Source organism: Lepeophtheirus salmonis, chromosome 6 (assembly GCF_016086655.4).
Source record: "Lepeophtheirus salmonis chromosome 6, UVic_Lsal_1.4, whole genome shotgun sequence".
Classification (NCBI taxonomy): Eukaryota; Metazoa; Arthropoda; class Copepoda; order Siphonostomatoida; family Caligidae; genus Lepeophtheirus; species Lepeophtheirus salmonis.
Genome location: NC_052136.2, coordinates 30,702,358 through 30,725,799, shown reverse-complemented (window position 1 = coordinate 30,725,799; position 23,442 = coordinate 30,702,358). Strand labels below are relative to the sequence as shown.

Here is a 23,442-nt window from a genome sequence, read left to right as displayed (position 1 = left end):
TCGAGTGATGTCTCAATAGTAAAGTCCAATATAACACGACTCCAAGTCAAGTTGTGAGTTTTTGGGCACATGAGTTAGTGAGTTTCAAACCTGGAGTCTTATTAAAATCTTAACCTTGCCGAACTGACGACGAATTCTAGTCGAGTTACGAGTCTTTCATGTTGAGTCTTAGTCAAATCTGAAGTGTTTTTTTTCTAGTCCAAATCGAGTCTTCCTGGAGTTCAAAGTCCCAATTTAATAAGAATTAACTAAAACCCGTGTCTGAGTCTTTAATTTTGATTAGTGAGTTATAATTATAATTAATTGATGACAAATAAACTGAACGATATTTTCTTCAGTTCACTTCTATGTATTGAATGTAACTAAAGAAAACAGCACACACTTTCAATAGGTTGCGTAACCCATTGAAGTCCTAATGTAAAAGATGTATTTGATAAAGAACTGTCAAGTTCAGGTACGAGCAAAAAAAAATTAAAATTTTAGTTTTAAGTTAAAGGTTCGTGCTAAGATTTATATCAATGTCACTAAAATTTATAAAAAAATCGTTTTTAATACTGATCAAATCCGTACTATCGGAGGTAAAATAATACGGTATTCACAATAAAATTAAAATAATTGATGAAAATACTAAAAACAAAGCTCAAACTTTATTTTCATATTGTTTTATAAGCCTTTACAAAGCCTTTAAATGGTGTTTTGAAGTAATAATTTAATTTATTTTCCAGCCAAAGTCCATGAATTATTCCCCAAAGAAAGTAATTTCATGAAAGGTACTGCATATCTTTGTGCTGTCGCAATAATGATTGCTCTCAGCTCTTGAGGATGTAACACATCACTATTTGTTAGTCTCTTTGTTCCTAAGGCTTTATAATTTAGTAAAGATAAATCTAAAGCCTTGGTTTCCCATGGTACTCTTCTGTTCCTTTTAATAATCCCGAACGAAATCATACCTTTAGCAAAGTTAGTATTATCATTTTTTAGTCCTTTAATATTTAGCTTTACCTAGTATTTAAAAATACCAATAGCGGGGCAATCCACGTGTTTTTTCAAAAAAAATATTTCCCTCTTGACATTCGAGGTTGAGAATAGATAAAAACGCTAGTTGTGAAAATTTTTCTTAAATTTATGGGGAAAACAATTGTTTCATATATTCTTTAATCAACATTGTCTCTCTAACATTAACAATAAACGTACATGTATACTCTTATTTCAGAAAAATATACTTTTAGACCTGATATCAATTTAATAAATGATCCTAATAGAACAATTGTAAAAAAAAGTGTCTTACTCTACATATGTTGACTAGCAATGAGATGAGAGTCCTTTTATTAATATAAAAACACCTTAAAAATAAGTTTATTTCAATAACACAATGTAATATCTTTGAACAACAGTGAAAACATCACAATGGATCAATAAAATTATACACTTTTAAAACTATCAAAATGACTTATGAAATCGTTTATATATTCCATAAACAACTGTTTCTCGGATTAACAGTCATTTATCTCTCCCAGCTCATTTGTTTCAACATTTATGGAGTATTATTAATAATTTCATCCATAATCATCATATTGTATGTACAAAATACGATAGAAAAGGTTGCGCGGTTAAAGTTGTAATAATATTCCGTAAAGTTCATAACTAAAATCTTTGGCTTTAAAAGCTCATTTTTACAAACAATCTTTGGCGGAGAACTAATGTAGATGCGTTTATGATTAATTACTGATTATATCGACCCTCAAGTAAGCTCACACACAGTGCATCTTCTGTCCAGTATCCGTTTTCATTACAAAAAATTGGTGAATTGATGGGTATATGACCTATTCAAACGTAAGAAAACATTTAAGTATATATTTATAACTTAACTTTGATTATATACAATCCAATAATTTATAATTACATATTTTAGTTTATCTGTTCCCCATTTCCATAGTTAGTTTTACTGCCTAATAAAAATCATTTTTTCATACAAAGTAATAAAGTTTTATTTAAGACAATTTTACTTGTTGAACTAAATTTTTGTTTTCCAAATATAATTTTTTTCAATTACTTAGTACCTTAGAACTATTAATTGTATTCGTCAACTTACTTGATGGGCACAGATAAGGTACAAACGAGCCTGTGACAAAAGTGTTTCTCAGTAGTGTTACTCCAATGTTCAACTTGGGTCGACCACAATATATTTCTAAATGAAATAAAAGAGTTAGATAATAGTTATTATTGAGTTTTAAGCCTTTATGACGTTCTTATCAATTTAAGTATTTGTAATTTTGTAATAATCTCTTATTTTTGTTGATGATTGGTGTTTTATTGTTGATAAAATAAACCAAACGCATTAATTTTCGTCTGAATGGGAAATATTATTGATCACATTCAAAATCATTTAATCAGTAAGAATAAAAGACATGATACAACTTTCTGAGCATGATTAAATATACTCAGACCTTATATATACACTCATTCCCATATTGACAAAAGAAAGTAATCATAACTTCAATTGATAATCCAAAGGTTTTTTTTTTCAATAGAATTCTATGTAAATTGAATAAGAAACAATATTAGAAATCTTAATACCAATTAAAATAACAGTATGAGGTATAAGAAAAATAACTTTTGTGAATACGTAACCTCACTAATTTATCAATCTTGTTCAAAACACTTTGAAATATACTTTTCGTGGAATATCTTATTCATGTAATTCTTTGAATGAAAAAAAATATTTTTTCTTATGGGACTATGATCAAAAACATGCATGTATGAAAGACGTACTACTCTTTATAATTGAACATACTGATATTTAATAATCAATCAGGGGTATGTATTTTTCTTTTTTTATGTATAAATGTTTTTAAACATTTAAAGGTTACTTTGGCAATTTCCCGTAGGTCGAGACCAGGCTCCGTTTTTCTGGCAAATGATTTCCAAGCTACCAATTTTGGAATAACCTGATGAACAGTTGAAATTCAAGCGAAATCCATTATTAAAATATTCATTTTTTTGAAATGATATCGTTTTTACACCCAAATTAGTTCGAGGAAATGAACATGTCGATGCTAACATACAAGGATTAATGTTAATGTTGCTTTTTTTCTGGCATAGAGTAGCATACTTACCAAAACAACTTGGTAGTTTCGTCAAATTCCATTCCCCATGACTTAAACATCTCATAGAAGTATTTCCCATTAGATTAGAATTCCCTAAACATGAAAATATGACTAGATCCTCCTTGTATTCCATGAGAAGATTCGGATCGTATACCTTTGGTTTTAAACAAGGTGTCTCTATTTGAGGTAAAGATAAATAGATAGTAAAAGTGTGAAATGAGCTTGAAAATCATAACATACTTATACAGGTTGGAAAATTCTCACTCCATGATCCGCCATCCAAGCATTTCCTTGTTTTTGGTCCAACTAATTCAAATCCCTTGTGACAAGAATAGGTAATACTAGAATTCCATGAAAAAGTACCGCCATTTACATTTCCATTTTTGATAGCCTAATTTTTTGTATTTATAGTAAGATATTTAACATTCATACTAAATATTTATACAAATAAAATAAATTTAAATGAAACTATACTTTAGGCTCTGCACAAGTAATTTTCTCACAAAATGGTATGGACTCTTGTGTGGCATTACATGATAATTTATTTGGTCCCACAAGCTTATATCCAGAGTTACATAAAAATTCAACATGTTTTTTATGAATTTTTGTTTTCCCATTCATTACGTTCCAAAGTGAACAACTCGTCTGCTCACATTCAGTCCTTACCAATAAATAATTAAAATGTACATAATTTGATATCAGAAATATATACATTGAATTACTCTATTACCTTTGCCATGATGTCTCATTCTTACGACAGCTGATATTTTTTATGCTAAGGGAAGACTTGAACCCATCATTACAAATAATTCGAACAGTTTTGAAGTTAAGAAGCTCATATTTTCCATTCTGGATATAAGGGACTGGACCACATGAGCTCTAATAAATAAGGATTAGTTATAAATTTTGCTCAAATGAATAAGTTGAGTTATGTTACCTGCTTGCATAAGGGTATGTTCTGAACACTCCATCTACCGTTTGTTAAACATTTTAACTCATCATAATCTGATTTAAAACCAAAGTCCGAATCACAGTTAAATTTTGCTATTGATCCTACGCTAAAACTCTGTATGCTATATGTATGTGACACATATGTAAGTCGACCATTATATATCCTTGGAGGAGATCGACAGTTTAGAGGTTTACAAAGGGGCTTTACAAATCTCATTTCTCCATTTTTCTTGCATATATAAAAACCTGGTCTCTGTTTTTTTAAAATAATAAAATGCTTATAAAACTTTACTTGCTCAAAAATGAATAATTACCGTCATTCGAGTTCCAATTTTACATTTATTATTTCTTCTACCTGCCCTCTTTGGGTCGCATTTATCAATTTCACATTGGGGCCATGACATTCCTTCTAAGGGAATGAAACTTGATTCCTTTCCACAGGGGAGTCTTGGAGATGAATCCTGGGTCAAATGATAACCTTTATTGCATTGGGAATATAATGTCTGACTTGTGTGATTATACTTGAAAATTCCATTATTTATCAAAGGGATTTCCGTACAATTTAGAAGCAGTTTGCATTTAGGAATGGGGAAAGTCCAATATCCTTTAGTGCAAACTCGAAAACGTTGCTTCCGGTGAACTTCATATCCTTGGCTGCAAATATACTCGGCAATATTTTCGTATATTCTTATTGTATGAAGACCTAGTATATTATTGGACTCTAAAACAGGGCAAAGGGTTCTTTCGCATTCTGGGTGCCCAATGGACCACGATCCATTCCTTAAACATGTCAATGAAGCATCAAGTTGCTTTGGATAACTCTTATTACATACATAACTAAAATTCAATGAAAAGAACATTGAATTAATTGATTTATACAAATTGGCTTGGTAGTATGATTTTTCACTTAAATTGACATCCCATATTTAATTTTAAGTTATTTTTAAAGTTGTTAACTTACTTCACTGTTCCACCGACTGTGTTGCTTAAGATTTCTCGTTTTCCACGTTTGATGGAAGGTGGTTCGGAACAACAAATTTCTTCACAACTCGCTCTTCCCTCATTACTCCATTTCCCTGTTTTATCACAATATCCCTTGTTGCGTCCTACGGCTCTAAACCCAGAATTACAATGATAACGGATAACTGATCCAACAGTAAGACCATAAAGCTCTATTCTTGCATCAGGTATTTGTTCTGGTTGTGGACATGTTTTTAGAACACACTTTGGGTTTGAACCCGTCCAAGTTTTGTTATAAAGACATTCCCTAACCTTAAAGCCTCCAATCAAATTGTACTTAGATTTACATTTATACGTTACTTTCCCGCCGATATATCTTCCATGAATACTTGTTACTCCATAAGGAATATTCTCTGGTGGTTCACAATGAACTGCTTCACATTTGGGTAACTCTGGATGAAGCTTTCCTGATTTTACACATTTGATTCGCTGGAATCCGTTTAATTCATATCCCCTATTGCATCGAATAATCAAAGAATCTCCAAAAACAATGAGCTCAGAACTTTGAATATTATATTGCTTATGTGGACCAGGATCTAATTTCCAACTTCCATTCTTGATTATAAATTTCGAAGAATCAAAGCTACAAAACTTAGGTCTACAAGGGTTAGCAGGATACTGCCATATGCCCTCATTGCTGCATATGATTTCTGCTGACTTTCGGATTGATGTATGTTCAAAACCAGAGTGACATTGAATATTAGTAACTGAACCCAGCTCATTGTTGACTCCTAGGGATTGTGCATGTAGTTCCTCTAGTATAGGAAATTCTGACAAGTCACATTGGGTAACTGCACATTCGGGTATTGTAAAATTGGTTAGCTCAGGATTGTTTAACATGTACCATTGCTGGGTATGTATATTACAGACGAGAACGTCCTTTTGAACAAATATAGGATTGCTAAGAGAATATTTAGTGGAACGACAGGAAAATGAGGTTGTATATGTGTAATCTCTTAAACGGTGTTTGACAAGTACATGTGGCAAGGAAGGAGAAATAGTGGAGCAGGGTTGATAAGGGAAGCAAATTGGGGGATTTTCACTCCATTTTCCATTACTTAAACATTTTAACTTGGAATGCCCAACAAGATGATATCCCTCATCACATGAGAATTTCATTTCTCCATGTGCTAGATTACTCCCGTACACTGTTCCATCAGGAAAACTATGATCAAGTATCTGTTTTTTTGAGCAACGAATAGGTTGACAAATAGGAGGAACTCTGCTTAAACTTGTCCATTGACCTCGTTGAGTGCATGTAATTGAGCGAGGGTAACCATTTTTGATTATATAACCTCTATTACATTTGAAATGAATTTTTTCAAGAACGTGAAATACAGATCTTTTTTTCATTCCAGGATAAACAACTGATCCATGAAAGGGAGAAAGCCTTTGTGGAAACTGGCAAGTAATTGGAACACATTTAATTTCTTCAAAACGCAGAACAGGAGACCATTCACCAAAGGAATTGCATACTGCTTTTCCGTCTTTCAGACCTAATAATCTGTACCCATAATGACAGTTTATTTCAATGGATGCATCAGGGACTTGGATTTCAGATGAAGAATGTATCCAACCATGACTAATTTCTGAAGGAGGTTCATAGCAAAATACCTGAACACAGTTAATATAAATTCCATTGTCATAAACATCCTCTTCTGAGCTCGACCATTGACCTTGAGAATTACACCAAACAATTGAGCTTCCGAATTGAGTATAGTTGGTTTGGCAATGATATACTATTGAATCACCGAATCTTTTTGATACTCCCTTATAATAAGCATTTTCCACGGTTGGAGGTGGCCATAGACATTCAACAGGTTCACAAGTAGGAATGGATTTGAATTCTTTTTTACAGTCAATGACTTCCTTACCATTTTTAAGTTCATACCCAGGATCACATTCAAATTGCAAAATGGAGCTCTCATAGCTATGAATGATTTGTCCATTTTTTAATGTACTTAACGATAAGCAATCTTCAATACAGTAAGGTCTTGTTCCACTCCACTCTCCACTTTCCATGCACATCCTTTCCTCTTCTCCCACTAATTGGTGGTTACAGGAATATATGGCTTTATCACCATTCTTTATATACCCTCCCGGAAATGTTACTATTCCATTTTCTATTAGGTCTGGACTAGGGCATATTTGCTCATTTTCCCAGCAAATGGGCTCAGAGCCAGACAGTGCTCCGTTCATTCCACAAACACGCTCTTCTGATCCACTCATATAAAATCCATCATTACAAGAATATTCTATAAATTCTCCGTATTTTATTTTAGTACCTTAAACGTAAAATTTAAAAATTTGAATAAAAACTCATTGTTTACATACATAGATATACTTTGACATACCCTGTTGAGGCTTAGGAATAATAATTCCATTCCTCAATGACAAACTCGGATATTCACAGTATATAGACACACATTCCACACTCCCCACCCATACTCCTTCATGACTACACGTAAATTCTTCATTAGCGTATTTATGTTCATATCCTTGTTTACAAGACACATGGATCCTTGTTCCGAATGTAAATCCCAAGACCTCGGATATCCCATTCTCAACTTCTGGAATGGTCGAACATGTCACTGGGAAACATAATTTTTGTAGCTCCAAAGGATTTATTGACCATTCATTTTCATCTACACACTCAATACTTTCTCTAGAGGGATGAAACCCTTGGGGACATGATACTTTTAATTTTGAACCAACCTTAACATAAAAAAGTTTTACTTATTCTATTGAGTTACGCTTCCCAAGTCTTACCATGAATTCCACCTGATTTATACTATTCAAGAATTCATTATGCCGCGGGGAAGTATAACATTTTTTTGGGACACATTTCATTGGAGTTCCACTCCAATTACCATTGGACAAGCAACTAAAAATTAAATTGTAAAAAAATATGGATTAACGAGTTAATGACCTCAAGTCTTACGTTCTATGACGATCCCCAAATTTAAGCCTAAAATTATCCTTGCATTTAAACGCAATCATATCACTTGGCTCATATATTTCATTGATTACCAACATATGATTCTTATCTAATTCAACAGATGAATCAAAGTCTGGAGACTTACAATATGAGCTTAAACATCTGAAATAAAATTATGGAGAGTTTTAGTTGCAAGCTCAACAAAGTAGATAAACAAATTTTTCAAATGATTATTACCTATAATCCAAGTATAGTCCGTTAGGTGAAGCCCATTGACCATCAAAACTACACTCATAAATAATTGACTCATTTCCCCCAGCACCATTATGTTTGTATACATATCCAGAGTTGCAGTAGTATTTTGCTTGACTACCATAAGTAGTGGAAACATATTCAATATATGTATTTACTATTGCCTCTGATGGTGGCAAGCCACAATCAATTGGATGACATCCTCCTAAAAAATTAGCTGTAACCGACCATGTTCCTGATGGTAGACATTCTAGTTGTAAGTGTGAAGATAAACTATAGAATCCCATTTCGCATTCATATTGAATAGTTGAATTGATATACCAATTGGAGGAAATAGTTTTTTGAGTTGCATGAGGAATAACTGGTGGTTGATCACATAGGATTTCAATGCATCGAGGAAGCTCCATGGACCAAGTACCATTATCCAAACAGTCAACATAGTCCCTCCCTTGAATTTCAAAGTGAGGCTCACAACTGTAAAAGAGTCGTATTCCCTCCACAAGTAAAATAGACTGACTTCCAGATGGAAGAATAGGATATCCATGCAGAATTCTAAATTAGAGGGATCAAAGATATTTTTTTTTGAATTAATTAGTTACTCAGTTTCTACTATCCTTTTCAAAGAGATAAAATAGCAAAAGAGAATGAGAGAGAGCTTTAATTATCCCATCAATGATATGGCATAATTAACAATACATAATAGGTAAGCCATCAATATAGTGAATGTAATTCAAATATAAAACGCATAAGCTAATTCAAACAACATGTTTTTTTTTACTTAGGAGCTTCAGTGCATTTCTTATAAACACATATGGGGATATTTGGTGTCCAAATTCCTCCAAATCCACACTCTACTTGTGACTCTCCCTCAATTCGAAACACATCATTGCAAAAAAAAATGAAGCTGGTCTCCTAAATTAAACCAGGTTCTATTTAACTCTAAAGGTAAACCATTTCTTTGAACAGTTCCATTTGGAAATTGAGATGTTTTATTAAAACCACAGGTTCCTTCAGTGCAATTAGAGTTTGAGCAAGATCTATCTAAAAGCTCCGAGACGTCATCATTAATTTCATCTAAGAATAAATTAACAGGTGTAGGTAAAAAAAATAAAAAAAATGTGAATCCTACCTTGCTGAATACATTGTGGAAGCCCATTTGACCAAACACCGAAATACCCACAATGGATTGTAGGGTTCCCTTCTAATACATATCCACCATGACATGAAAATCCAGCACTTTTCTCTACAATGAAATGATTTAATTTAAGTTTCAATTAAGTTACATTTAAACTAATTTAAATTACCTTCTTTATTCAAATGTACTTTTAGAGGGAAAATTGTATTCAAAATAGGACAAGCCTGTCTTTTGGGTATGGCTGTGATCTAAAAAAGGATGGAAATAAATTTTCAAAAAATGAAGGGCTGGTTATTCCGTGTCAAATCATATCATCTACCCCCTAAATCCCCTCCCACCACTATTTCTTTATATATTAAACTTTAACATCCCATCTTTTCAAAACAGAGTGGCGTCTGAAGGATTATTATTATTATTTTTTTTTTTTTGGGGGGGTGAGTGGCTCGATTTTTTTAATTTAAAAAGAAATCAAAAAATCACAATTTTTTGGAAAAAAAAATGAAAAATAAAACTTTTTTGAAAGAAAAAAATTAAAAAATGAGATTTTTGGAAAAAAATTTCAAAATCCATAGCTATTCTGAAAAAATTAAATTTGTTGAAAAAAAAAAGAAACCCAAAACTTCAGAACTCTTCAGAAAAAAGGAATTTTATTGTAAAAAAATTTCGAAAATTAAATTTCAAATATAATTTTTTTTGAAATTTTTGAAATCTAGAGCTGTTCAGAAAAAAATGTAATTGTTAGAAATAAATTCCAAAAACTATTGCTATTCACAAAAAATTAAATTTTTCGGTAAAAAATTTGAAACTTTTATTGAATTTCAAGTATTAAATAAAAGAAAATCAAATTTTACATTTTCCAGAAAGAATAAAAAAATTCTTAATTAGGGGGAGCTACAGGCCTTGCAGCCCTCCCCCAGCGGACACCCCATGAAACAAGCATGAAAATATTTTTGAACCAAAAAACAAAATATTTAATATTGAAACAGTGGAATAATCCAAACCAATTAAATATTTATGTCACTACAAATTTCTTTATTTCTGTGATTAAAAGCTGTTTTACAGCCTTGATGATTTATGTTATAATATTTGACTCTAATCTTTACGCTGAGTAACTAAATTATATCCAAAACTTTATTTACTTTGAATATTTTGTTTTGGTATTTGGTTACCACCTTATCTGTCGTTATTAAATTGAATTGTTTTTTTATTTAAACATTTCTACTACAATATTATAATGAATATTGAAAAAGTAATATTGTTTTATATATTTTTTTTGTTTTAGAGTAATACAATATAATCCAGTGGCCTGGTGTATTTCTAAGCACCAATAACCTCTTCTAATATTCTACTATATACCCCCATCCCACGGGTTGTGCAGGTGAACTGCTGGGCACAAGGCAAGTTAAATTTATCCTCCATCTCTTTCCAGAACATCAAGAAACCGTCATAATATTCCAAAATACTCTCCGGCCTCAGGTTGTACAGGTGAGCTGTTGGGCCAAATACATTGTTTCTAGACATCAATGAACCCTTCTAATATACCCAAGCACACGGGTGGTGCAGGTGAACTGCTGGGCCGGATGCAAGTTAAATTTCTACGCCGCCCTTTCCCTGAGTATCAAGGAACCCTCCTAAATTTCCAAAATATACCCGGCTCTCGGGTTGTACAAGAGAAGTACTGGGTCTCAAGGTAGTTTAAACTGCAGGTATTTAACGATAACGAATTTTTTTTGACATTTGTAAAAAAAGGGAAGTTCTGATAAAACTTTATAATATACAGTGAACTCATATTTCATGGCTCAATCAACGCAAAAAAAAAAAAAAAAAAGACAAAAAGGTGAATGGAAATACTAAAATGAATGAAAAAAATTAATCTAATTCTGAATCGAAGGTATGAAAACCGTCGGGCTATATAATATGGAATATGTGACTCACGTTCAAAGACCCTCGAATACCATGTCGGAATTGATTCCATGAAATAACCGGAGTAGCACCTTCGAGTTGATTAGTTGTATATAGTTCCATTATTTGATTTTCCGTTAAAAGTTCCACATTCCATATCGAAAGTTTTGTTATTTTACCCTTAAAGGATTCAGCTTGTGAAAAATTTCCTCCAAAGGAATCTTGTTCTTGCCCAAGAACAAATATGCCATTACCTGTAATTCTCATAATAAAGAAGTATAAATTACTTTTGAAGTTGAGTTGCTTGATAAAATGATTCCACCTTCTATCGATTTATTCTTCGCTAGGCCATGCCCATAATCCATGAGAATACCATTCTTATAAATCCTCCAAGTTCCTGAGGGCAATGAGGACCAAAGACCACAAATAAAAGTCCATGTTCCATCGTTAGCAGTAATATCAGTTACGACTTTTTCACCTTCAAAAAGAGTATTTAAATGAAGCACACATAAATAAAGACAGATGCGAGCTTAAATGGTTATAAAACTTTACTTAAAGTTTTGAATGGGCATAGTCGAGCTAGTACGAGTAAGTATCTACATAGAAAGCCATGAGTGTTTTGATGTTTAAAAATTTCTTTAACTCGACGCCTTAAAAATGAAAAAAAAAATCATCGTGGCTAACTGATATTGCAAATTTTCTATCTTTTTGAATAGAACTGGATAAGAATGATTGTCGGGATATGCTCGGAGTGAGCATTATTAATCTTTTTACACAATTTTCATCACAATACTTTGATTCGTAGGTGGGTCATTCCACGTCAAGTGTACACACTTTTTTGCAATTTACGGTATGATTATCACCGATTTTGATGAGCTAGCTTTATTATATGAAAGATATGTTCTTCTGAACAACACTGTTCCAACCCAAAAGGCCCAACTTTGAGCTGGCCTAGAACGGCCCAGATGAGTCGCAGAACCCTAATATTTCACACACTCTCTTCTTTTAAAGCCAGCTCACAAAAATCATCCCAATAGCTGATGATCATGTCGTAATTTGCAAAAAAAGTGTGTACACTTGATGTGGAATGACCCAGGTGCATCTTATTTTCATGTTCTGAATTAAATATATTTGATGTAACGTGTATGATAAACCGGCTTAAATATTTGAATCTGCTTTAATTTCGAACCACATAATATGTAAGAATACATTCATTATTAACTTGAGGATAATGTTCAATTTTCCTCACTCATGTAGTAAATACATGCTATGAGATTTAGAGTTGTAGGTACGAAACGACTTGCCATTAAGAACCGTCTTGAATGCAAAATAATTACTTTATTTATCTAAGAAAATATTTCTTTGGAATTTCTGAGTTTACAATTTTTCTGATGTAGAAAAGCATAACCTCGTTCAATATATTCAAAAAAATTTTACCATTGAGCTTAGTTATCATGTGTCATAGTGGTAATTAATTGGTATGAAACTCTTTTACTATTCAAACAAGTTACTGTCCACAATTTTCTCTGTTAGTTTCATGATACCACCATGAAACCTTGGATTTACAACAAGCATCTTCACTCCAATATAGCGCAATGTTTTATCAAATCCATGCTCTGATAAAAATTAAAATATAAAATAAGCCTTTGTAATATATTTCTTCGGGAGTAAGATGGTCAATAGGAACCGCTTGTTAATGTGGCATGTTCTTCTTCGAAGTTTTATTTTTCTGTTATTATCAGACAAAATGACATTTGTTATGTGCATTGGGTCATAAAAAAAAGATTTACTCAATTAGCTTACATCAATGATAAACAAATCATAAAGAGTCCTATTTATTAGAGTTTGATAGACAGTTTTTGTAGTCCAAAATGATAAATATATAACGTAAGGTTTCTTATTTAGTATAAATGTATTTTTGATAATAATATATTACATATTTGTTATCAAAAAATGATAATTCAGTAGTAAAATGAAGATACAATTAAAATAATTGCACATAATACGCCTTACAAAAAAACGTATAATAAGTAATTAGGTATGGGTTAAAAAGTCAGGGGTTCACAAAAAATTAGAGCATTTTTTTAAAATTTTCCTCATTTTTCAGTTAATAAAAACATTCTAAAGACAGCTGTCAAAATTTCATGACAATTTGTTTGTCAGTTTGTGAGTTATTGTGCTAAATGTGATGCAATTTTTGTTATTTCTAAGACAATGCACCAAAAACAATTTTGTGTTTTAATTTTAAAGTGCTCATTGATGGGGGAAAATACCTTTCAGCTAAACAATCGGTTGAAAAGTGTAATGGGGACTCTTCTTCATAAACCAAATAAAAAATGGTAATAATTATTTAAAAAAAAACAATTTTGAACGAAAAAAGAAGTTGTTTTCTTTGTTAAGTCCCGGATTTTTCAACCCCTGTGTTATTTTTTTATTTGCAACATCTTTAGGACTACAATACTCATAAAACGAGGAAAATTAGATCAATTTTGCTACAATATTGTTGAAAGATATGCTTCTTGTTAATAATATTTGATTGAATTAAAATTATGTATCTGGACTCAAGTTGATAGTTTTTAACCCTAAACGGACCATTAGAACATAAATATATATATATATGTATCACAAATTGTTACACATATGTGAATGGTTTATTTTTTAACTTTTCTCCAAGTTATATAATAAATGACGTAAATTAATGCTAACAACATATTTAAAAAAATTTAAAATCTGCCAGAATTTTTTTTTGTTCTTTATAGGGCTAAGGAACAATATGAAATGTTCCTTCTCGCGTCCACAAAATACCTTTTTTCGGACATATGATGGCAATTCTCTTATTTACATTTATTCATATGATAGTGGTTCCAAAAAAATGAGGGAGTGTTTATCTTCACTGCTAACCCAACTATCATATCCGATCAGAGCAAACTGAAAGTTAACGAGAAAGAAAAATAAAAGGATGCGTCTTTGAGGAAAACAGTCCGTGTACACCTCAATAAGTCTCTACCACTCGATCAAGTAGAAATCCTCGCCCTTCTATTTAACTGGATTGAGTTTTGCTCTAAGGGAATGTTGAAATCATAATTTTTTTTGTCAACCCTGATTATATTCAACTGTTTTTTCCCTCCAAAAAGGAAGGCCGTTTATTTCTGTTCTTAAATATTATATTATTCATTATAAAAATTGAACTAATTGATATTTCTCTATTCCAAATACAAATCTGTTGTTATTGCCCAGTGTTTGATCATAGAGTAAGTAATATAGTCCATTAATTTCATTATCCTTGGTTATTGAGAGAGGACTAAATACTCACAGGGACCAATGATAACTTGAAGAAGAAATAAGGAATTAGCCCCTCCCAAATTTATATATTTCCACTTAAGGTGTTGTCTGGATCTCAATAAGTTTTGAGAAATGAGTACAAGGATTTGATCAAATTATTCGTTAGGCTGTCGTCATGCTTTCCATTATCTAGATATATATTCTTTTCCTTCACCTACTGCTAAAGATCTGTCTCTCTCTTCACCCACAACAATACTAAAAAAATGAGCCTTGTACTCTATGATATTGTGAAAAACTTTTGATAGATATTTTATTGCCTTATTGTCAGATTTCCAACAACCACATATTTGCAATTATTTTTAAGTACTAGGAGTTCTATAATGTTTAGCCCTTCGCTGGTTTTTGCTTATTTTTACTCAAGTAATTTTCATTTGCAAATTCATGTTAACACTTTTGTATCCAATTTATCGTAGTTTGTAACATAGAACGATAAAACGATTGCATTTATGTCATTTCTGGGTATTTTTCAATATATTTTCCTTAGATAGGGGATATACATCATTTTCTTAATATTGGGTATATTTTTTAATAAAAAAAGCATCAGTATAGGGGATAAATCAATAATGTATAAAGAATAAGTGGATATTATGAAATGAGCATGTGAAAAATATAAACAAACAATAAGATATTAATTTGGCATCTTTCTTCAATATAATAAATATAGAGTTCAATGTAATTATTTTGCAAAAAGAACTGAATATGATGCATTGAATAGGCATTTTTTGAGTGATATATTTTTGTAAATATTTAAATAATAATCGAGAAATCAAATTTTTCAAAGCATCCCTATTTTCATATTACATGAACAATTTGTATTATAGACCATATTATATGACTACAATTTAGAGAGGAAATACATATTAAGTATTATATCCAGTTTCTTGTAGAAAGTTTAATTTTTCTTGAACAAACATGTTTAATAGGGTTTTGTTTACTGTGTGTATTTTTGCGTTTGGAAGCGTGTCCCAAAAATTGGATGAACATTTTAAATGTTACTCTCAATTTCATCAAGGTTGCAGGGATTTGTAATTGAAAACTAATAAAGGAATTTTTGAAAAAATAAGTCATTTATGCATTAAATGAGCAGCCTAAACAAAAAGTTCTATCTCATTAATTTTTTGAGTTCCAGGAATTTTAATTTAGATAATTAAATCAGTTAATACTTTTTAATACATATTAAAAAATTATGTAAATTTAATAAAACTTATACAATTTAATAGTCCATTTTGACCCCATCCTACCTATACTAAATACACCTGACAACAATTACAATAATCGAACAGTATTTGTATGTCCAAAATGAAGTCGATGGAATCAATAAGATAAAAAATACATATCGCTTGAATTTAAATTTTTATTTTATTGTTCTATTTCTTGATTATTGTCCAATCAAATCAATTGCATCGTTATTTTCTTATATTTTAACAAATTTATTTAATAAAAAAACTTATAATTAGCTCGTTAGGCAAACATGTAGTAATTATTTGTAATTAATCTATTTGTAGGGAGGTCTTAAATATTGGAAATAGTAATATCCCAATATGGTGACAAGCAATTTAGCTGTTTAGAAGTGTATTCCCAAATCAATAAGTTTGGAAACTATAACAACATTCAGCTATGTCGATAGAAGTTCTACATAAATTAATAAGTCACATATATTTTTTTACTAACACATAATCACTTAACAGTTCCAAAATAACTATGTATATGTAATAGCAAGCAGAATAGAGTATGCATTGCAGATCAAAATATCGAGAATAGAGAAGTACATTATTCTTAAGAGTCTATAATCATCTTTCACTTGTTTTCCAATGACCAAATAGACTCAAAAGTAGGTGTACTGATTATATAATTATCCACGTTACAAACTCTACCTTATAAATAGAATTGATATGAATATGATTAAAATAGACTCAAAAGTAAGTGCCCAAATTATATAATTATCCACGTTACAAACTCTACCTTATAAATAGAATTGATATGAATATGACTAAAATAGAGTTCTAGATAGATGATAATAACCCTCTTTTTTCCTCAATGGCTCTTTCAGTCAATTATTCTGTGTTTTTATGGAACTCTGCAGTTCTTGTATAAGTATACGATGGGACATCTGATTCAATTTATGTAATGAGACAACGATTCACGATTTTCGATGTCACTATATCAGACCTTGATGTTAAGACCGTATGCATAGTAAACAATCCTTTTTAAAGGACATGAGATCCATCGAGCGAGACACAAAAATCCTTGAACAGAATATGAAGTTGAAGAGAGGATCAGAATACATGTTGATTACGTATCCAAATGGAAATATATTCATTCCTAGATGTGGGAATGATGGGGAGATACAGATCCATATATCCGAATGCTCCGGATGGAAGATCCAGCCAGATGCCTATAAATGAAATGTTTTTGCCGACAGTTCCCCCTTTATTCTCTCCTTCCTCCTTCTGCTGAGTAAATGAAATTTAAATTTATTTGTACAAGGGTCTAAATGTTTCGTGAATAAAAAAGAAGTTGTAAGTCCACCTGTATATAGTCCAAGGTTAGTGCATATTTGATACTTAGTTTTCAATTGTAGTATTATTCGAGCTATTTTATGATTAAGAGATTGAAGTCTAATTTATGTTAATTTTATCCTGAAATAATATAACTAATTAATCAGTCTTAGTAGATTAATTATAATCTCTAATTTAATATTTATTTCAAATTTTAATAGGATTACTCAATGAATACTTGAGCAACAAGGAATTGAAGGCTTCTGAGGGTAACGTCATATAGAGATATACCAGTAAAAGCAAGAAATAAAAAAAACCGAGGAGAAAAGATAGAACCATCTATACATATTGTATACAGTGTGTGATGTGTAAATTAATATTTTGCAGGTTTGGTCCTCTAATTTATTGATTAATTAGATAAACCTCTTGGTATATGAACCTGTATTCACCCATTATTCCTTTAAATATATGTATTTTCATTTGGATATCCTAGCCAACACCTACAGCCTTGAACTCGAGGTTCAGGAATATTGTCCTTTTATGAAGAGGATCACATACCTTACTCGGCGGATCTCACCACCAATTATTACTTTTTGCATCAAGGTCTGGGACAAAGACTTCAAACTTCGTGGAACATCGCTCGGTGCTCAAAAACAATTATCAATAACATCAGTCGGAGTCCATCCTCCATCCACAGTTCCTTAATTAAATCTCAGAGTGATTCCTCCTGCAGTCAATTGTTAAGATATTATTGGATTACTACACTTTTTTTGTAATTTTCCTTTTAAATCAATCGTCTTTAAAAAAAAATCATCATCAATTTTGGTATTATAAGTTTTCTAATGAGTTACTTAGATAACACTCCATAATAATTATCTGGTCATATCATGTTCCTTGAATTAAACATTAAGAGAAAATAATGTTTACTAATTTCATTCAACTACTATTGCGAAGTTTAATACGAATTTTTTTTCTTTTGAAATGGATCAAAAACCTCTCGTACTTAACAAAGACATTTCCGTATCTTATAAATAATAGACCTATTCATGGACAACTATATAAAGAGAAGGACTCGAGACATAATTGAAACAACTGTTGACTGCGGTTCTCAGATTCAATTCGTGTATTACTTTTCCTTCATTGATTTCTTTATGTTTTCAATTTTATTACGTCACAAATAATAGTACGCCATGAAGGAAAGGAACAACAGTACTTGAATAAATAGACGTTATTTTCCCATTTGTTCAAGACCACTACTTATATTTTATTTCTAGTAAGAATTTTATAAATTTTTTTCGTTTTTATTTTGAAAAAATAAATTTGAATTAATTAAATGAAATATAATTTTTAATAAAAGGAACAAAAATAGGAAATAATAATCATAACTCAAAAGTTGTTAAACTGGGGAGAAATTTATTTTGACAAAAGTCTTTCTTCATTTGCTTTAGGCTATATTCTAGAAAACAATTTTTTATTAATTGCTTTTATTTGTTTCCAGGCTTGGGTTATTAGTTGATAATGATAACCCTCTTAATTTTTGGTTCATTTTTTTCGCCTACACGAAAAGAACATACAAAAATACGATTTTAACGGGAAAATCTTTAAGGGCGTTCATTCAGTTGGTCATTTCTTCGTTTCTTTTTTATTGCTCTCCAAAAGCATAATTTACTAAAAGACCAAAGCTAAAAACAAATGGCGGAAAGACAATTTATATCCCTTCAAAAATTATTTTTTGTCCACTAGGGCGCTGAGAGTATTAAAAATTACATGGCATGACAAAGAATGATAAAGTAACGTCATCCGTGGCATCTCACAATGGACATCTTTGGCTAATTTTTTTTGTAGCAATCTAAATTTGCATACAAATTGATGACGTGGTTGTCGTTTTGATTCAAAAAATTAATAGATGAACTCAAATATAAAAAAAAGGAAGTTGGTGTGTTCTATAGAGTGATTTTAAAAAGTAAGTTTTTGAGTATATGCAGATTCTTCATGAGCAAAAGCATGAAAACATTCAACAGTTTCATCGTATTTTCAATTGTACGATATTCACAATTATGATCTATTATGTTTTATTTTCATGGATGAAGTAAAACACAATTATGATACAATGTTGGTTTTTAATTAATTATTCAAGCTTTTTTGTAATGTTTTCATGCTTTTGCGCTCACAAGACTTATATTTAATTGAACAATTTACTTTTCAAAATTATATTAAATCAAATTTTTTTATAATGTGAACATTTTTTTTAAGTTGCCTTTTGTTTTATATTTAGGTCCTTACTTTGAGCTTTTATATTCACTAATTTTATAAATCACAAACAAATTATAAGCCGCTGAGAAAAAAAATTAAATTTTCACCTTTTTTACATCCTCGTCTTTCCTGGAATTCAGAGTTAGATATTAAATAAATGAAGGTATTAAAAAAAAAAAAAACTGGAGCATCAACTTAAAAATAGTATTTGGCTGTATTTTTACTGTGTTTCTTTTTTTGTAATTGAAAATTGACTCTGAAGTAGCATAAAATCGATTTGAACTCATCCAATTTTCTTCACAACAAGGAAACTAAAGTTTTAAAATGGAAAAAATATCTTTTTTTTTCCTGAATCCTTTTGTTATGGTGCATTTTTTTCACTTTTGACCCGTACTGTATAAATCCAATTAAAGAAGTTCAACATACTAATAAATAAATCCAGACCATCAATGAAAATTTTCTCAGTTTATGTAAATTATTTTATGGGTACATTCTATAAGTTTTCCCACACGTGATACTTTTTTTTTTACCTCAAAATTGAAGACAGTGACACGGGATAGCTCAAATTCATTTATGGCAACTTTTTAATGAAAAGGAAATAACTTCGCAAAGCGAAAAATATTTTATTGGATTAGAAAAAGAGGTATATCAACCTTTTCGTGTTATTCGTGAAATCAGCACTTTGGAATATCTTTAATAAAAGTAAATGGAAGGTTTCATTATATGGAGGAGGAGGTTGTGAGCTTGTCTCTTATGAAGGGGGGGCTCGTAATCGATTTGTGGACTGAGGGATGCGCCCGGAGGATATCACATCTCATTATGTAATACACTATGACTTTTTTTGAATTTATCATGAACCCTTACAGTATAATTGCAGAATGAACATAGTAATTACCATGTAGTGGAAGTTTTATAATGGAATTTCAAACTTTCCACTGTCACTGTCTCCAACTTTGAGATATAATGAAAAAGTATGACGTGTGGGTAAACCTATATAATGTACTCTATTTTATCTCTAGAATCTCTTTCTCTGCAACACTATCGCTGCTCCAAACTTTTCTCGAGTTTCTTTCATAAATTGTAAATCTTCGAGAGCTAATTTTTACTGCGTTGGCAAAGGGATAAAATTAAAAGTTCCAAAGAAAAGTCAACGTAAGTTCCTTATGAACAAACAACAGTAAGTCAATTATATGGCAGACAAAGAAACAGGTATAATTTGGTATCTTTACCTCATATATGTAAATCCTAGGGCCAAAATGACTCGAAAAAATATCTTTGTCTACCAGAATTTCAAATCCTTTGAAAGTAATTTTTACTCTCTAAAACTAGAACTAAGAGAAGGAAAAGTCAAAAAATTCATAAACAAAAAAAAATTTCAGGAACCAATTGTAATAGAGTATGTCAATAAAATAAAATTAACTAATATGATATCTTGGCTACCCTAATCATCGATATAGCCCCCTTGGCAGCAATGATGGCTTCCAAGTGGCCATGGAAGGCTTTGCACCCATTGCAGATGCAGTTCTCAAACATGGCATCCCAGTGCTGGTTGGCGATGCACTTGAGGTAGTTAATATTTGGGTGACAGACGGTGCAGGCCTTGAACTCAACATTCATCCAAAAAGTGAAGTCTAATGTGTTGATATCTGGTAAGTAGGGGGCCACATTTTCTCTGTCTTGAATGGCAAGTTGTCCTCCAGCCACTTCTGGGCCTGGATTACAGACATTATGAAACATTCTAAGAGCCTTGTTTTCAAGGTGGTTAAGATGAAAAACGATGGAGAAGACCTTAGCAGGAAAAGAGGAAGTATTGTGCACAATTTATAAAGGGATCCAGAGTTCATGTCCTTTTTGGACATGAAAATCAAGGAGGATCCACCAAATCGATGAATCGCATCGCCAATGACTTCTCCTTGGCTGTTAGGCCCATTAGGAGGGCTGTGAAGGGTGAATTGGGAAAACATATTTGGGATATAAGGTAAGTAGCTAGATAAACAACCAATGAAATGGATCAAAATCCATCTATTAAGTTTCTGAACATAATTTATGGACTCGTAACCGAGGAATAACAATACAAAGAATCTCTAGCTGGAGCGTTACACTTTACTCTGATTACATTGACTATTTACACAACTAACTTATGAACTAGCATGGCTATGCTCCACCAAACATAATGATTTATAATCAAGCAATGTTTGGGAATTGTGATTGTATAGACTATCGAGCATGTTTTAAATCTGTAAAGTAAACATATAATTTATTTAACTTTTAAGTTTAATAAATTAATAGTACTTAATTATATATAAGTTTTATTTACGTAATTTATTAAAAAAAATTGTAGCCGGAGTTGTAGTCGGTACAAATTTTCTGATTCTTGACTCCGACTATAGCAAAAAAGGCATCGATCCGACTCCACAGATCTGGTTTTAAGTATAATATAAAGCTCAATTGTACATTTTCACATATTTGTGTAAGAATATTCATATACTAGATACACCCAAAACGATATACTTTTGATGGCACAAAATATACAAAAAGTGTCAACTTTGATTTTCTTAATACTTTAAAACAAACAAAAAGGGTATAAGATAGTTTTTTCTCCAAAAATGCATTTTTTTATCTTTTGCTTTTAAGAGATTAGAAGGTTACGGGAAAATATGTTCATAAATAATTTTGATCATCATTCGATAAATATATATAAGTAGATATTATATGTATCAAAAAACAATCTAAAATCCTATCAAACAAGAAAAGAGTATATAAACAAATTTTACTTAATCCATTCTTACCCTTAATGGAGAGAACGAATCCATTATAGTCTGTGAGAGTAAATTCGTTGTCTTGAGTTGGAACGGAGTAGCTAAATGGAGTTCCGTAGTTATCTGTGTCTAGTGTTTGCATCCAAAAACAAAATGTAAACTAAAATCAAGGAATTAAAACACTTTAATATTATATATATATTATTATTTCAATCGATAAATAAAAAACTAGTAAGGTGACGTCATAGCATGTTCTCATCTACTTAAGCTCTGTCAATTTGAGCACAAACAAGTACACACTTACATATATGTAAAAATAATAATAAACTACTCATAATTCTGAAAATAAAGGCTGATTTAAAATCAAATATATTAATAAAAAGGAATGATTCTATTTACAATTTCTTTTTAAATGTAGAGGTACTCAGAAACCTTTAATTCTTAAATTGTCCCTGATTTAGAACAATATAAATTGTAAATTTTACTAATCTAATGCCCTTTAATATTCACCGACAGGGTGCCCCATATTTTGCAATCAAATAATGCGATTCAGTTGTTCAAAAAGGTACTCGGATTTCATTTAAATATTTGAGCAAAAAATGGTATAATTTATTCGAACTGAACTCAATCCTAAAGTATAGTATTGAAAAAAAATAAGAAGAAAAACGAAATTTTAGTGAAATTAAATCATGTTAAATAGGTCCAATTTGCCGTAGTAGGTGCAATAACCTAAGGTTAACCATTCTCTAAGGAAAGAGGCGGGAAATATATATAAATGGGCCAAAAATATGACATTGAACAAGTTGGATCCATTTTACATTAGTTAATTCCACTAAAATTTCGTTTCGTTTATTATAAATTGTTACAGGTTTAATATGAGCTCATTTGAATTAAATCAATCAACGTTCAGAATACTGATTCATTTGTTTTGTGTACACATCAATATTTCATCTACTAATTCAAATAAAGAAATAAAAACGGACTTATGAGTCCTTTAAAGCATTTTTCATAAACACATGTTTACTTAATGGGTAATTCCACATTAGATCACCCAAAGGTTTTCACATCAACAACTAAGAAATTGATGAAATTTAGTAGAATTGGTTCCCGGGATATGGATTATGGATCAACATAAAAACATTTTAAAAAATCAAGAAAAGGAGAAAATCTCATTTTTTTTACTTCGCTTATATTTAAAAGCTAATATTTCATAGATAAATTTGAGTCCATTATAGTCTTATTATTTAAATTTGGGGAATAAGTTGAGATATCCATGAGTTTTAGC

General features: G+C 31.0%; 2 protein-coding genes and 1 long non-coding RNA gene across 5 annotated transcripts in view; 1 reads left to right on the top strand and 2 right to left on the bottom strand.

The window, feature by feature from the left end:
* Positions 1 to 1,298: 1,298 nt before the first annotated feature.
* Positions 1,299 to 8,822, bottom strand: LOC121120018 (sushi, von Willebrand factor type A, EGF and pentraxin domain-containing protein 1). The gene is made up of 14 exons (XM_040714866.2): positions 8,254 to 8,822; positions 8,020 to 8,178; positions 7,848 to 7,962; positions 7,433 to 7,793; positions 5,020 to 7,363; positions 4,373 to 4,895; positions 4,045 to 4,311; positions 3,838 to 3,986; positions 3,582 to 3,768; positions 3,348 to 3,498; positions 3,117 to 3,284; positions 2,871 to 3,056; positions 2,093 to 2,188; positions 1,299 to 1,823 (listed from the first exon to the last, which is right to left on the bottom strand). The coding sequence occupies exons 1-14, from the start codon at positions 8,673 to 8,675 to the stop codon at positions 1,723 to 1,725; spliced, it is 5,229 nt and encodes a 1,742-aa protein (XP_040570800.1). The 5' UTR covers positions 8,676 to 8,822; the 3' UTR covers positions 1,299 to 1,722.
* An 86-nt stretch (positions 8,823 to 8,908) lies between these two features.
* LOC121120908 (sushi, von Willebrand factor type A, EGF and pentraxin domain-containing protein 1) overlaps positions 8,909 to 23,442 on the bottom strand; it is a 59,246-nt gene continuing 44,712 nt past the window's right edge. For both annotated transcript variants that reach the window (XM_040715798.2, XM_040715800.2), the window contains exons 20-25: positions 22,188 to 22,317; positions 11,628 to 11,783; positions 11,339 to 11,559; positions 9,573 to 9,651; positions 9,398 to 9,511; positions 8,909 to 9,342 (exon numbers count right to left, since the gene is read on the bottom strand). In XM_040715798.2, the coding sequence (XP_040571732.1) occupies positions 9,152 to 9,342; positions 9,398 to 9,511; positions 9,573 to 9,651; positions 11,339 to 11,559; positions 11,628 to 11,783; positions 22,188 to 22,317 (891 nt within the window). In that variant the 3' untranslated portion in view covers positions 8,909 to 9,151. The remainder of the gene's footprint in view (positions 9,343 to 9,397; positions 9,512 to 9,572; positions 9,652 to 11,338; positions 11,560 to 11,627; positions 11,784 to 22,187; positions 22,318 to 23,442) is intronic.
* LOC121120910 (uncharacterized) lies at positions 9,082 to 10,805 on the top strand. Of its 2 annotated transcripts, XR_005865259.2 has the most exons (3): positions 9,082 to 9,213; positions 9,273 to 9,366; positions 10,686 to 10,805. It is a non-coding gene; the product is annotated as an uncharacterized lncRNA (long non-coding RNA). The 2 variants fall into 2 exon arrangements; XR_011780544.1 differs by lacking the exon at positions 10,686 to 10,805 and having other exon boundaries at positions 9,273 to 9,941.